Consider the following 16,806-nt stretch of genomic DNA (forward strand, 5'->3'; position numbering starts at 1 on the left):
ATATATATGCATTAGCACACTGTATTGGTGTTTTTCTTTCTGGCTTACTTTACTCTATAATAGGCTCCAGTTTCATCCACCTCATTAGAACTGATTCAAATGTATTCTTTTTAATGGCTGAGTAATATTCCATTGTGTATATGTACCACAGCTTTCTTCCCCGCCCCCTGCTATTTATTTATTTTTATAGATTTATTTATTTTAATTGGAGGCTAATTACTTTACAATATTGTATTGGTTTTGCCATCCATCAACATGCTTTCTAAGTCTTGATATCAGGTACTGTTAGTCCTTCTTTTTTGAAGTTGTTTTGGCTATTTGAGATCCTTTGTATTTTCATATGGATTTCAGAATCACTTTGTTAATTTCTGTAAAAATACCTCCTTGGTTTTTGGTTGGGATTGTGTTGAATCTATAGATCTCTTTGCAGAGAACTAGTATCTTAACAATAAGGCTCTCTTGACCCCTGAACATTGTTTATCTCTTCATTTAATTTAGGCATTCTTTAGTTTCTCTCATCAGTTTGTAGCTTTCATTGTACCTATATTGCACATTTTTTGTCAGATTTTCTCCTAACCACTTCATATTTTTGATGATATCATAATGATAACGTTTTTCAAGTTTAATTTCTCATTATCGAATAAATATCAGTAGACTTTTATATATTGATTTTGTATCCATTACTTTGCTAAATTCAGTTACTAATTATAGTAGCCTTTTTAAAATAATTCCATTAGATTTTCTATGTAGAAGATCATGTTGTTTGTGAATAAAACATTTTTCTTAATTCTTTCCAACTTGGATATCTTTAATTTGTTTTATTCTCACTGATTTGCATTGGCTAGAACTTCCAATAAACTGTCTAGTAGAGAAGAGATAAGAATTAACAGTCTTGTCTTATTCCTTATGTTTTACTTTTTTAAATGTATTTTTGAGTTATCTAAAATTTTATTTCGAATTTTTATATCTGTGTTCTTGAGGGATACTAGTTAGTAATTCTTTTTTTCTTGTTTTTTTTTTTGTGATTTTCGTATCAGAGTAATGCTGATCTTGTGAAATGCATTTGGATGTATTCCTTCTTCACAAGTCTGTAAGAGTTTGTGTTGAGTTATACTACTTTTTTAGGGCTTCCCTGGTAGCTCTACTGGTTAAAAATCTGCCTGAAAGGCAGGAGGCCTGGGTTTTACCCCTAGATTGGGAAGATTCCCCTGGAGAAGGGAACGGCTACCCACTCCAGTGTTCTGGCCTGGAGAATTCCGTGGACTATATATAGTCCATGGGGTTGCAAAGAGTCGGATATGACTGAAGCAGTTTGGCATAATTTCTTTACTAGTCAGGATATTCAGGTTATCTGTTTCTTCTTGAATGATCTTTGCAGGGTTGTATTTTCCAAAGAATCTGCCAGTTCATCTAAGTTTCCAATTTGCGGGGGGCATAAAACAGACCATAGTATTATCTTATTTTTCTTTTAATAGCTTCAGAAGCTGTGTGGTGTTAATCTCTTTCATTCCTAGTTGTTATAGCTACAGTGGGTACCCCCAGATTCTGTATTGAAGTCTTAACCCCCAGTACTTCAGACTAGGGGTTTCTCAGGTGGTGCTAGTGGTAAAAAATTCACCTGCCAATCCAGGAGATGCAAGAGAAGTGAGTTTGACCCGTGGGTCGAGAAGATCCCCTGGAGTACAAAATGGCAACCCACTCCAGTATTCTTGCCTGGGACAGAGGAGCCTGATGGGCTAAAAAGTCATGGGGTCACAAAGAGCTGGACCCAACTGAGTAACTGAGCACACCTCAGGCTATATTTAGAGACAGTCTTTAAAGGGATAATTAAGTTAAAATGAGGTCCTCAGGACAAGTCTTAATCCAATATGACTAATGTCCTTATAAGAAAAGTCCATTAGGACAGAGGTGTGAACAGAGCGGGGACCTTGTGAAGACACGGGGAGAAGACTGCAATCTGTAAGCTGAGGAGAAAAGCCTCAGAAGAAACCAACCTTGCCACCACCTTGATCTCAGACTTTCAGTATTGAGAATGTGAGTCTAAGATGTTTCAGTGTCAGGGATGTTTTTATTTTTTATTTATTTATTTTTTTAAAATTTTATTTTATTTTTAAACTTTACATAATTATATTAGTTTTGCCAAATATCAAAATGAATCCACCACAGGTATACATGTGTTCCCCATCCTGAACCCTCCTCCCTCCTCCCTCCCCATACCATCCCTCTGGGTCATCCCAGTGCACTAGCCCCAAGCATCCAGTATCGTGCATCGAACCTGGACTGGCATCTCGTTTCATACATGATATTTTACATGTTTAAATGCCATTCTCCCATATCTTCCCACCCTCTCCCTCTCCCACAGAGTCCATAAGAGTGTTCTATACATCAGTGTCTCTTTTGCTGTCTCATACACAGGGTTATTGTTACCATCTTTCTAAATTCCATGTATATGCGTTAGTATACTGTATTGGTGTTTTTCTTTCTGGCTTACTTCACTCTGTATAGTAGGCTCCAGTTTCATCTACCTCATTAGAACTGATTCAAATGTATTCTTTTTAATGGCTGAGTAATACTCCATTGTGTATATGTACCGTAGCTTTCTTATCCATTCATCTGCTGATGGACATCTAGGTTGCTTCCATGTCCTGGCTATTATAAACAGTGCTGCGATGAACATTGGGGTACACGTGTCTCTTTCCCTTCTGGTTTCCTCAGTGTGAATGCCCAGCAGTGGGATTGCTGGATCATAAGGCAGTTCTATTTCCAGTTTTTTAAGGAATCTCCACACTGTTCTCCACAGTGGCTGTACTAGTTTGCATTCCCACCAACAGTGTAAGAGGGTTCCCTTTTCTCCACACCCTCTCCAGCATTTACTGCTTGTAGACTTTTGGATTGCAGCCATTCTGACTGGTGTGAAATGGTACCTCACAGGGATGTTTTTAGAACGGATGCCTACTACAGTTTTCCTCAGTGTCTGTTGGCCATTATCCCTTGATAGGGGATGTCATCAGTATTGAGGGGACCAGAGCCTGCAACTGGATGTTGAGCGGGGTCTCTTCTTTGTTCTGTGGTTGTCACAGCCCTGTCTGGGGCAGCATCTGCTCCCCACTAGTTGGAGTAGAAGCCCCCAGGTCCATTTCTGAGTTGCGGCGTGAGGTAGGTGGGACTAGAGTACTTCCACTGGGAGAGGAGCTACCGAGAATTCCAAGACATGCACTCTGTGGTGTTGCCAGCCGCCTGATGTGTGCATTTACAACATGCACTCTTGTGGGCACTGACCCGGGCCCCTCCTCACCCACTGGGAAGCAGGCAGTTGGCTCACACAGTCACCAGCACAGCTCTGATGGCACAGATCCGCTGAAGTTAGGTACTAGGACCTGCCATAGTTGCGTGTATTCTCACACCTGGCCCCATTGTGGGAGTTGCAGGGTCAGCCCAGTATCCAGCTGCACTTGTACATGTGCACACTTGCAGAGCCTGCAGCTGCTAGTGCCAGACCTGCACACCCACAGGAGTACCAGTAATTCCCTCGGATGTCCTGAGGGCGCTGAGCTTACAGAGGCGCCAGCACCTAAATCCTCCAAAGACATACGGGACAAGGCTCAGATTTCAACCCCACCTCCACATGGGGGCCGCCCACAGGCACTTGCACACTGCCAGACCTCTTGGAGGCGGAGCTACACCTGCTTTGAGTACCTGAGAAAGAGAGTGAGGCTGCTGTGCGGGGCTCCGATAGCCGGCCAGTCTCTTGCCTTTGCACACCCCTGTTTGAGGCCTGGGCCACGCTGCAGACTGTCTCTGGGCAGCAAGCCCCAGTCCTTTCCCCAGGGCAGTCCACTGAAGTCGAGTTTCAGCCCACACCAGCAGAAGACTCCCATCTTGGGCCGGGTAGTGCAGTGAGGTGGTCAGGACCATCTGTGCTGGCCCTTCTTGGTTCTGCCTGCCACAAGCCAGCGGCTGCACTTTTCTCTGAGCCTCCGGAGGGCCCTGTCTGTCCTGGCTAATCTCCCAGCTGTTGAAGGCAGTTCCCAGGGTAAAGGAACCTTTCTTCTTTCACAGGTCCCTCCCAGGGGCTCAGGTCCTGTCCCTATTTCCTTTTTTTTTTTTCCCCCTCTCATCCTTCCCAGTTACATGGTGATCATTCTTGCAGCTTTGGATGCGTGAGATCTTCTGACCCTGTTCAGTAAGTATTCTATGAGAATTGTTCCACGTGCAGCTGTGTTTGATGTATTTGTTGGAGGAGGTGAGCTCCACAGTATTCTGTTCCACCGTCATGATCTTTCCCCCCTTCTAGTTCTGAGGCTTGTTTATGATTCAGTTGTATTTCCCTTTGTGGATTATCGGCTATATTTCTTTGATTTCTTATTATAGTGGCTGCTTCAGGTCTTGTAGACTACGATCTTCAATGTATCAGAGTCTTTCTTTATGTAGTTATTCTACTTCATGCAGAGTACAAGAACCTTATAGAAGTATATGACCATTTTTTCTTTCTAACATTTCTGTTACTGTCATATATTTTAGTTCTACATATGTTATAATCTACAGTCTACATCATTATTTTTATTGAAACAGTGAGCTAGCATTTAGAGATGTTTAATTAATAAGGAAATATAACATTTATCCATATTGTTAGCATTTCTAATGTTCTTCAGTCCTGTTTGGAGATGCAGATTTCCATCTGGAATTATTTTCTTTTGGTCTATAAGACTTCCTTTAACATTTCTTTAAATGTGAGTCTACTGGCGTTGAACTCTTTCAACTTTTGCATGTCTGAGATATATTTTTAAAAGATGTTTTAAAGATATTTCTCTGCATGTAACATTCTAGGTTGATAGCTGCTTTGCTTTCCGTAGTTTTAACATATTCTACCTTACTTGGAAGTTTCTGTTGAGAAATCTGTTGTCATGCTTATCTTTATCCGTATGTATGTGATATGTATTTTTTTCCTGTGGCTGATTTAAAGTTTTTCTTTTTTTAACTAGTTTTGAGCAATTTGATTATGATGCACCATGATATAATCTCTTGTGCTTGATGTTTCTTGAGCTTCTTAGACCTACTGACTTGGTTTCCATCAAATTTAGAAAAATTTTGGCCACCATGTCTTCAAACATTTTTTCCTGTGTCCTGCTTTGTCCTCTCTTTCAGGTCCTCCATTCGCAGCGTTGAGCTGCTTGAAGGCATGTCACAGCTCACAGATGTTCTGTTTACCTGTAGAAACTGTTTTCTCATTGAGTTTCAGTTTGTATAGTTTCTCTTCCTGTGTCTTCAAGTTCACTGATCTTTTCCTTCACAATGTCAAATAACTATTAATCCATCCGGAGTATTTTTCATGTTGGCATTGTAGTTTTCATCTCTACGAGTTTCATATGGGTCTGTTTTATATCTTCCAGGTCTCTGCTTAACATGTTCAAACTTTCCCTTAGCTTTTTGAACATATGGGATGCGGTTGTAACTGTTTTAATGTTCTTGTCTTCTAATTCTACCATCTGTATCTGTTTTCAGTTGGTTTGGGTAAGTTGATTTTTTTTCTCCTCAGTATGGGAAGTGTTTTTCTGCTTCTTTGTTTGCTCGGCAATATCTGATTGGATGTCAGACATTTAAAATTTTTGCCTAATTGGATAGTGGATATTTCTGTGTTCATGTGTGTGTGTGTGTGTGTGTGTGTATATATATATATATATATATATATATATATACGTATGTATGTATATTTGAGCTTTGTTCTGAGACAGTTACATTACTGGGAAACAGGTTGATCTTTTCAGGGCTGACTTTTAAGATTTGTTAGATGGGACTAGAGCATAGTTTCATCTGCAGCTAATAATTCTGCACTGTCGATGCAGATCGTTTCTCAGCACTCTACTCTGCCCCATCAATAATGAGGTTTTCCACTCTGGATGGTGGGAATTGACATTGCTCTTGACCCTGTGCAAATCCTGAGTTCTGTTCCTTCTGAGCATTTCAAGTGGTTCTCTTCCTGACGTCCAGAGTTCCTCACTCCCCTGAACTGACCAGTGCTCTGCTGAATACTTGGTCTTCTGCTAATCTCCATCCAGAGTGTGCTCTCTGTAGCAGTTTCCTGTCTGGTAGTCTATCCTGTGAATTGTAGCCACCCTGCTCTCCCTGGACTCTCAGCCTCATCTCCATAATTTGGGTAGTATGGTGGGTTTTGGCTGGATCCCCTCGCTGTTGCCACAGCCTAGAAACTGTCAGAGCATTGAGCTGAGGCAATTGTAAGGGTAAACTCTTGTTTGTTTTACATTCCCAGGGACCACTGCATTTATTACTCGATGTCCACTGTCTGGAAAATTGCTGTTTCATATCATTTGTCCCTGTTGCTCCATCTTGGGTAGAAGCGGAAGACAGCTTTCTTTCAGTGAGCTTAATGCATTTGAGATTCATTTGTTCTTGTGTGAATCAGTGGTCTATTCCTTTTTATTGCTGAGTAGAATTATATCATGTTGATATACCAGTGTGTTTAATCTGTTCACCAGCTGAAAGACACTGGGGTCATTTACACTTGATAGCAATTGTTAAGTGGAGCCGCTGTGCCATCTGTATGTCTTCTTCTTTTTGCCCAGCTGTTTTTTATTTGGTTGGCTTTTTTCCCCTATTTGTTTCCTTTTAAGAATTTCTCATATGTCCTCTTTACAAGTCTTTACCACACATGTGATTTGCAAGTATTTTTTCCCAGTCTGTGTTTTCGTTCTCTTCCCTGTGCTGCTTGAAGAGGACACATTGATTTTAATGAAATCAGGTTTTTTATCATTTTTTCTTTTATGCCTCATCATGCTTTTAGTGTTGTACATAGGAAATTTTTGCCTAACCCAAGCTCACAAATATTTTCTTTGGTGATTTCTTCTAGAAGTTTTAGAGTTGTGGTTTTACATTTATATCTCTGATTCATTTTGAATTATATTTTGTGCCTGGTGTAGATATCAGTCAATTTGGACATGGATATGGATAGTCAGTTTTTTCAACACTATTTTTTAATTGTGTTAAAATATGTATAGCATACTATCTTAATCATTTTTAAGTGTACAATTGAGTCGTCCTAAATACATTCACTTTGTTGTAGAGCTGTCACCCCATCCATTTCCATAACTCTTTTCATCTTCTAAAACTGAAATCCCGTACCTGTTAAACAATAGCTCCCACTCTTTCTTCTGGTCTTTTTATGTCTTGTTGTTCATAATTTTCCCCAACTGTGCATGCACGTAGTTATTTTTAGTCCCTCATAGTTTCTTTGTATTTTGTTGCTGCAGGAGACATTTGTCTAAGGGCAAGCACTGCAACAAAGGGTCACAGGTCCCAGCCTGTCCCACATTCTCATCTGGATGCTTGAGTGTGGAAGGACACACTTTTGCACACGTGTAGTTGTTGGCAGCATCCAGTTTCTCATGGTTGCAGGGCTGTGAGAAACAGTTTTTTGCTTGATGTTGGCCAGAGACCACCATAACCGCCCAGAGGTCACCAGCAGTTACTTGCCACATGATATTCCCCAACATGACCTTTTTTTCCTTGCAGCCAGCGAGGGAAAGAGAGATTTCAACAAGGAAGATTGCCATATTTTCTGTAACATCATCATACAAGCATGTGCATCCCATAACCTTCGCCATATTTTCATAGTTAGAAATAAGTCACAGGTTCTGAGCTCACTCAAGGGGAAGAGATCATTCAGAGACACGATCACCAAGTGGTGGGGGTTGTCAGGCTACCTTCAGAGTCTGTTTTCTGTATACAGTAACAAAGCAACAGCATGTTGAGCACAAAAGAGTATATAATATAAGATTCCACGTATATGAAATTGTAGATAAGCAAAAGTAATCAACAGTGACAGAAAGCACCACTTGTTGGGGGCTACGGGTGAGTTAAGGTGAGTATTTGCATGTAGTCAGACACTTGGGAACTTTTAGGGTGATGGAAATACTCTATACACTGATTGTGGTGCTCGTCACACAGTTGTATGCATTTGTCAGAACTCATGGAATTACACACTTACAATGGTTTTACTGTATTGTATGTAAATTATACCTCAATAAAGTTGATTAAGGAAAAAGAACAATAATAGCCATGAACATCACAACATTTGTAACTTAATTATGCCAACTAAATCTAATAACATCCTTAAGAAACTTTTCAGAGTCAATAATTAGAAAATAACTCATTTTATAATATATTATTTGAAGAGTTTTCATAGTTAAAAATGTCTTTTTTTTTTCTTTTTTTTAATACAGTTTATACAGATTTCTTTTTTATATATGATCTTTATGGTGTGTAAACCTATAATTTCGTTCTGAATGGTCACCTACTGAATCTAGTGATAAAGGTCTCATTTACCTCAACCCCTGTTGATGCTACTTCTAAAAGTGTATTAGCCATTTTCAGTTCTTACTGAAGTTTGAAGAAGGTATGCCTCATCAAGTGTTTTCCTACCTGCATCTTCTAGTCTTTTTTAGTGGTTAATGGGATATTCAACTTGCATGTTCACTTCTACACTCATTATAGTGTGTTATATTCCAATAAGAGTATTAAAGTTCAGTGAAAACCTCATGCATACTGATGAGAATGCAAATGAGCATTGGTAAAAGAATGCTAGGATCTTAAGGCATAAACTGTCCAGTTAACTTGCTATATTCTGTTCAAACAATAGTTACATTATAATGAAGACTGATACAGAATCCATCATACAAATATAATTAGCAATGGCAAAATCATTACATAATTTGTAATTGAATAGAGGTTCAGTTCCAGATTGTTCTGAGTTAAAAAAAAAGAAATGTAATGATTTGATATTAGTGCTTATTTCTGTTCCTTCCTCCTTATAACCTTTGCCAGCCTTTAGCAAGACACTTCCTTTGCTGTATGTAGTGATGGGGAAACTAGGGATGATTATATAAATGAGTGATAACATTGAAAATTTCCAGCTGTAACCTTTATTGGATACATAACACTGAACAGGCATCAACCATCATCTCAAGAAGACATTTCAAGTATCTGGTTATTGTAGAATTATAAATATTGTAGGATTATTTATTTCAGAAATTACATGTATCTATCTAAATAAAAATCTCTTTTCCTTGAACCATTTAAAACAAAGTTAAAGGAAGCCCTGATATCTTTCCTTAGAGAAGAGTCTCTGATGAGAATGAATAGTCTAGGTTGTATTAATATATTACCTTAATACTTAATTTTATATCTATGAATGAATTTTATAAACTTATACAAAACCAGTAGGGTTTAGAAAAACACATATCAGAGTTTCTTCAACCTATTCATCTACCTTGGAATTAAAAAAAAAATTATTTGAGGGCTTCCCAGATGATCCAGTGGTTAAGAATCCACTTGCTAATGCTGGGGACACAGGTTTAATCCCTGGTCCTGGAAGATTCCCACATGTCACAGGACAGCTAAGCTTGTGCACCACAGCTACTGAGCCAGCACTCTAGAGCCTGCGAGCCACGACTGCTGAAGCCCGTGCACCTAGAGCCTGTGCTCAACAACAAGAGAAGCCCGCCCAATGAGAAGCTTGCACATCGCGACTAGAGAGTAGCCCCTGTTTGCCATAACTAGAGAAAGCCCGCGTGCAGCCATGAATAAATAAATACATAAAATTTTTTAAATTTTTGGATTTTAAGATTAGAAAATTTTAAGATTAAGAAAATTTTAAAATAATTTTAAGATTTAAGAAAATTTTAAGATTCTACTGAAGTATTTTTTCTTTTCTCAACCTTATGAAAACAAAAGTTGAAAATTCTGTTTGATAGACTCATCAGTAAGACAAATTGTTGTTTTTCTCATAGTGCCAGTGTGTTATTGTGCCAGTATACTTTTTTGGATGATCTAATGTCAGTGCTAGTGTTCACAGACTCTAGAATACATAGCAATCAGGTAAAAAGTGTAATCGTTTTTTCAGGTTTTTTTGTTTTGTTTTTTAATGTTTATTGGAGTATAGTTGATTTACAATATTGTGTTAGATGCAGGTGTACAGCAAAGTGAAAAAAGTGTAATAATAATGACATTTTTGATAATTTATCAAAGTGTTTTGATAATATATGAAAGTGTTTTAAAATCAAGATATATAATTGCTAAAAGGATTATACTTAATGGTAGCCCTAGCACAAAAGTTGACAAACTTTTCCTTAAAGGGCCAGATGCTAAATAGTTTAGACTTTGCAGGCCGTATGGTCTTTGTTACAGCTTACTCATCTCTGCCACTGTAGCACAAGTTATAATAGATATGTAAATAAGGAAGTATGACTGTGTTCCAGTAAAACCTTATTTACAGACACTGAAATTTGAATTCTGTGTAATTTTCATATGTCATGAAATATTGTTCTTTGTTGGTTATTTTTTCAGCCATTAAAATAAAAAATAAAAAGCAAGCCACGCATTACAATTTTGCTTGCAGTCTATAGTTTGTCAGTGCGCCCCCCCAGCAGTTGATTTTTCTGAATTAACTTTATAATCTTAATCAGAACTGAATATTTATTGCTTAAAACATTTTTAAGGTACATGGCTCATAGTGAATTATTTTAAAAGCAGTCTCTTTCCTAGGGAGAAGAGTGCCCATAAATATAGACAATATTTTTACCATAAAGAGACAGTTGAAAAATTCCATAGCTTACTTATTTCCTTGATTGTGCAGAAGAATCTTGATATTGCTAAGCTGGATTTTTTTTAATACAGGTCAAAATCCCATTACAGTGAATATTTTTACAGTGGAAGTACTCATTCAAAAACTGTATTTAAGTACCTACTCTTTCAAAGCATTTAGGTGGTAGATAAATAAATCTCGCATGGATACATTCTGCCCTTAACAAACTTCCAGCCTAGAAAGGAATATAAAATCTGTGCAAGTTGTAGCTAAAAATGAACTAAATAGAGCTGGAAGCCAAAAAGAAGAGAATGCAGATGATAACAACACGGATAGAAGTTCAGAAACAGGAATAGATAGAGAAGGCAAAACACTGGGTACTGTATTGAAAATACATGTATGGGGTTAGTGCCAGAGCGAACAGAGCAGGGCGAAGTAACCAGTCACAGGCCCACAACTGAATGCTGCTCTTTCCTCCCTCACAGTCATTCACTACTGGACTTGTCATGAGAATGGGTCCTGCTGCTGTTACTTGGAGCAGGCAGGCTACTGGAGCTAACGCATCAGAAGAAAAGGTGGCTGGTGAATGGACAGAGCTCAGATTTTAGAGCCATTTAAACCAACATTTTGGAGAAGGCAATGGCACCCCACTCCAGTACTCTTGCCTGGAAAATCCCATGGACAGAGGAGCCTGGTAGGCTGCAGTCCATGGGGTCGCTAAGAGTCGGACACGACTGAGCGAGTTCACTTTCACTTTTCACTTTCATGCATTGGAGAAGGAAATGGCAACCCACTCCAGTGTTCTTGCCTGGAGAATCCCAGGGACAGCGGAGCCTGGTGGGCTGCCGTCTATGGGGTTACACAGAGTCAGACACGACTGAAGTGACTTAGCAGTAAACCAACATTTGATTCTCAGTCTGTTACCTGCCAGATATGTGAGTTTTGGCAAGTTGCTGATCTTCTTGAACCTCAGTTTCCCAATCTGTAAAATGGGGTTAAAAATGCTTATTTTCTGACATGTAGTTCGTGTTGTGACCTATTCCTCTTCCTAGTTTAGTGTTCCCTGCTTGTTGCTTATAAACTTTGAGAAACTGCTTAGTAGAGCATGGATGGTTATTGCTGCCAGAGACAGGGTCAGATCTGGATTCAAATTCCACCATTAGTATTTAATGTGTAAACTTGGGAAAGTTATTTAATTTTTCTATCAAATAAGCATATTTCACAATTTTGTAATGAAGATTGAACCAACTAAAGTGATAAAATAGTTTCTACTTTTCAAAGACCATATTCCTTGCAAGTATATCAGTATATGTCCTCATAAGTCAAGCAAGTTTTGTTGATCTTTGTTTTTTGGAGTCTGTTATGAAAAAAAAAAATACAGGTTTATTGAAAAATAGCAAAAACTTAGACTTGTATGTTTATTGTATGCCAGACTCTGAACTAAGAATTTATATATATTATTTCATGTAACTTTCACAATAACCCTAAAATGTAGACACTAGTATCATAATTTTATAGATGAGGAATCTGATGTCTAGAAAATTAAATAATTTGCCTCAGGTTACACAGCTAGTAAGTACTTGAGTGGGGATTTGAACCCCAAAATTCTACCTCTGCTCTCCTAAGCACTGTACTATATGTCTTCATGTGATTCTGACACACTTCCTTAGAGGCAGCTGCCTCCACTCCCTTCCTGTTGCTGTAAAGCATCTAACGCAGTATTCAGTGTCCAGTAGGCACTTGACAAGCATGAACTCTCTGCTGTGCATCTCATCTCCCAAGTGTTGGAGCTTAAGGCCTGTCATACCAACCGTAAGAGATAGACTGCTTGCCAGAACAGATTAGAAGAGAAGTCTCTGAGAATGAAAACTTTTCTCCATCCATTCTTTTATATGTTGAGCAATAATTGGTTAACGTTACCAGGATAAGTTTAATGTTGCCTTGTAGTTTACCGCATTATCATTTGACCTATATGCCATTATATACTAAATTGAATTCAGATGCTTATGAGGTATGATTTTAGTTATGAAACTGTCCCCTTTACACTCTCCCCACACTCACGTATTTTTTATGACACAGATCATACCTGACGTATGTTTTGGTGACTCCTTTCTGCGGCCCCTTCACCAGTATATATGCTCCTTCGCCAGTATATATGCTCCAGAAGAGGAGGGAACACATGTTCGGTTCCCTGTTGTCTCTCTAGTGGCTAAAACATGCGTGTGTGCTAAGTTGCTTCAGTCGTGTCTGACTCTGTGACCCCATGGACTATAGCCTGCCAGGCTCCTCTTTCCATGGGGTTCTCTAGGTAAGAATACTGGAGTGGGTTGCCATGCCCTCCTCCGGGGGATCTTCCCAATTCAAGGATCGAAGCCATGTCTCTTATGACTCCTGCATTGGCAGGCAGGTTCTTTACCACTAGCGCCACCTGGGAAGCCCTAAAACAATATATAGCAGGTGTTTAATACATATTTGTTTCGTGTTTCATGTTTGGGTAAATAAAATGTGCAGTTTATAGAAAACTTATATTTAGTTATTATTTTTCTTTCTAGCTTGGATCAGAAAAACAAGACAGACTCCGCCTACTATGGAGGTAAGAATACACAAGGAAAATATTCAAATATGTGTCTGTAATGCTGTGCTTCTCAATTGAGTTTGTACTCTCAGAGATACATGAAACCTCTAAAACATATGTGATGCCACCTCTCCAAAATGTTAATTTTACTCCATAGAAAATAATTTCAAACATATTTGTAATAAATGTACAAATCATGGAATGTAACATAAAATTTATATAAAATTTTAAGTGAAGTGATAACAATTTAAAACAAAATAAAAATACTTTAGAGGATGTTTGGACTTAAAGCAGCTTGCATCAGAACATTTCCCTGGCCTCTGGGCGTTCTCTGTTCTGATATGGATGCTTCGGTGGAAGAGTTGAGAAACACTAAATCTCTTGGTCCTATCCAAATCATGCTGTTTATTTTGCCCTTAATTTTATATAAAACTATAAAATTTTATAATTTGTATGTAAATTTAATGCCATCAGGTAGCTGAAGAAACTTTAAAATATACAATTAACAGGTAATAGGTAGCACTCAGTAACTAATAGTTGAATTTGTATTTAAAACTTCAGAAACATAGGAAATTCCCTGGTGGTCCAGTGGTTAGGACTTCACGTTTTCACTGCCCAGGGCCTGGGTTCTGTTCCTGACTGGTAAACTAAGATCCTGCAAGCTACATGGAGCAGCCAAAATAAAAGCTTTAGAAGCATAATTTTAGTGGTATGCAGAATGAAAAACATAGCAAAGCTGTGGTATTTGTGTTTTTACAACATGGTTATCTCAATGGCAGAAACCAGCACAATATTGTAAAGCAATTATCCTTCAATTGAAAATAGATTAAAAAATGGTTATTTCATAATTTCAAAACACTTATTTCATAATTTTTATTTTAAAACAGTAGCAAAATGTTTGTAAGAGATAAATGTATTTCATAGGAGGGAAGTTTTCAAATTCATTAATATACTGCCTATTCCTTTTGTTTTACTATTGAGGATTCTTCTTTTCCCTCTCTACCACAAACCTTGTTGACAACATAAATGAGTTCCAATACTCAGGCCACACTTTTTAAGAGGTGGATACTCCAAGGAAGAGTTTAGGATAACCTGTAAATTAGCATACCTATTTTTACTGTTCCATTCCTCTTGGACTGACCCTATCAGCGTTTGTCTGACCAAGGTCTAAGTGAGAGTATTACTAAGCCTATTTTTAGCTTTATATGTTGCTTCCATCTTACCCTTGTCCTACACTTCTCAGACTCTTTTTTCTAGTATCCAGTGAACCTTGGAATAAAAGTGGAAAAAAAAAATCAATGTGATCCAGTATGCAGAAGTATCTTCTGTGGTTTCCAGTGCTAAGGATGGATCAAGGAACCCTTCTTGTGTTGGCTACAATAAGAGCTACTGTTCTTAGAGAAACGGGTGCTTCTTCTATCCTCAGGACTTTGGAAGCCTTCTTTAGATACATGTAAAGTGATTAGATGGAAGTAACTGCCATTATCAGGCCTAAGTCACCACTCCTGTAAATGTTAGGTAATCCCATCATTTCGGACAAGCTCCAGTTAAAACAGTGAGACCAGGTCATTCCATCCATGGTGCTCACATTCTCAAATGTCTGAAAAGGAGCCCTCTGTTTCCTCTTTTCAAATTTACTATTAGTTGCAGTGTTCTTTATACAGAAGAGCCCCCATGTCTGTGGGCCCCCAATACACACACACACACATCCTCTTCTCTCCCTCCTGATCGTTTCCATTGTGTTTCAGGAATTTCCATTTTTTTATTAGCAAATTGCCATTCACATTTGATATTGTTCTAGGAACTTTCTCTACCACAGAACCTCTACTAAAATCTACCTGTGTCTAAAAGATAGTGAGTCTCTTCTTTCCTTGAAGTGGATTGTGCTCATTTTCCTACAACGCATAGAAAGAAAGTAGGACCTTTCCCCTATGGTTTCTAAAATAGTCTTCCATTTTGTGGGCCCAGGAGAATGTAGTACCTTTGCAATCTAAGTAGATTTCTTTCAACCTATTCATCATTTTTATCTTTGCTAATATCCAGGGCACTCTCCCACACTGATGGCAGCGATTAGAACCAAACTTCCAGTTTTTTTCTGTCACTGTCTCTCCAAGTTCTTAGCCATTTAGTTCTTTGACTTTGTCCTCACCTGTATCCCTAGCTCAAAGAACAACCGCTTCCATAACCACACCTTAGTTCATATCATCACCAACACCATTCTACCATTACAACTTACAAACTTTTCAATCCCAGAGTCTACATATATCATCATAAGGGAGAGGAAAAACCCATTTACAATAAAAATAAGGCATGCATACAGAAAACCACAAGAATTAAATGGGATTGTTTAACAGGTTATTATAGGGCAAATTCCACCCAGATCAAGAAATACAACTTTGCCAGCTACTCATATGCCCCATCTCAATACAACCTCCTTTCTACCCACAAAAGCAACCTGGAACCCTGACTTTTGTAGTAATCATTTCCTCACATGTTTAAATAATCTTTCTTCTCAGCCAAATGGACACTATAGTTTAGACTTGCCTGTTTTGTAAAAACTTCATACTTAAGTCTCTTTCAGTTTATATGTTCTTCCTCCATCCCTTTTATTTCCTGACAGATTTATCTATTGAAAAACCCAACCAAAGTTTGCCACAGTCTAAATTTTGCTAATCTTATGCTCTCTGTGTAGGCTTCTCAGGTGGCGTGAGAGGTAAAGAACCTGCCTACCAATGCAGGAGACATAAGAGATGTGGGTTAGATCCCTGGGTTGGAAGATCCCCTGGAAGAAGGCATGGCTACCCACTCCAGTGTTCTTGCCTAGAGAATCCCAGGGACAGAGGAGCCTGATGGGTTACAGTCCAAAGGGTCTCAAAGAGTTGGACAAGACTGAAGTGACTTAGCACGCATGCACGCATGTTCTCTGCATAATCCAACATGTTCTCCTGTTCCTCTGTCTTCCAGATTGGAAGCTGGATCCAGCAGCTAGATACTGATGTTTGATCTTTTTGTCAAGAATGTGTAAAGTGTTTGGCAAGACTACAGGAGTGCATTGTGTCTGGTTGTCCTTTTTCTAATCTTTGTAGATGCTCATGCTTAATGCGTATGGTTAGTTCATTGGAAACAACCTCCTGTGTTCTTGCATATCTTTTAAAACTAGTTTGTTTTTAAGATGCTGCCAGTAATTTGAGTTCTCTACTTTTTTTCAAATCTGTTAGTGAACTCCCACCCCCAAATAGACTTCCACTATATCATCTATAGACTATGGCTGAAGGTTTGTTATTTAGTCACTAAGTCATGTCCAACTCTTTTGCAGCCCCATAGACTATACCCTGCCAGGCTCATAGCTGAAGGTAGCTAGTAGCAATTAGAATTACCATTTACAGTAGCATTAGAAAACATAAAATACCCTGATATAAATTTAACAAACTATATGCAAGACATATAGACTAAACACTATAAAACATTGGTAAGAGAAATCAGGGAAAGACCTAAATTAACGGGGAGATATATCTGTTCATTGATTGGAATATTTAGTATTGCTAAGATGTTAGTTCTCCCAAAAGCTACTGATTCGCAGCAGTAATTCTTAGCACTTTGTCATGAATCAGTTACAGAGAAGCCTTATTATAAC

The 16,806-nt window shown here is 38.4% G+C and overlaps 1 protein-coding gene across 6 annotated transcripts in view; it reads left to right on the top strand.

Annotated features, from left to right (window-relative positions):
- The window catches only part of NDUFAF2 (NADH:ubiquinone oxidoreductase complex assembly factor 2), a 171,560-nt gene that overhangs the window by 103,797 nt on the left and 50,957 nt on the right, over positions 1-16,806 (top strand). For all 6 annotated transcript variants that reach the window (XM_086362604.1, XM_086362606.1, XM_086362605.1 and 3 more), the window contains one exon: positions 13,150-13,190. In XM_086362604.1, coding sequence (XP_086218730.1) covers positions 13,150-13,190 — 41 coding nt within the window. The remainder of the gene's footprint in view (positions 1-13,149; positions 13,191-16,806) is intronic.

This window comes from Bos grunniens, chromosome 20 (assembly GCF_055505025.1).
Source record: "Bos grunniens cultivar Pamir isolate PY7600 chromosome 20, Bosgru_T2T1.0, whole genome shotgun sequence".
Classification (NCBI taxonomy): Eukaryota; Metazoa; Chordata; class Mammalia; order Artiodactyla; family Bovidae; genus Bos; species Bos grunniens.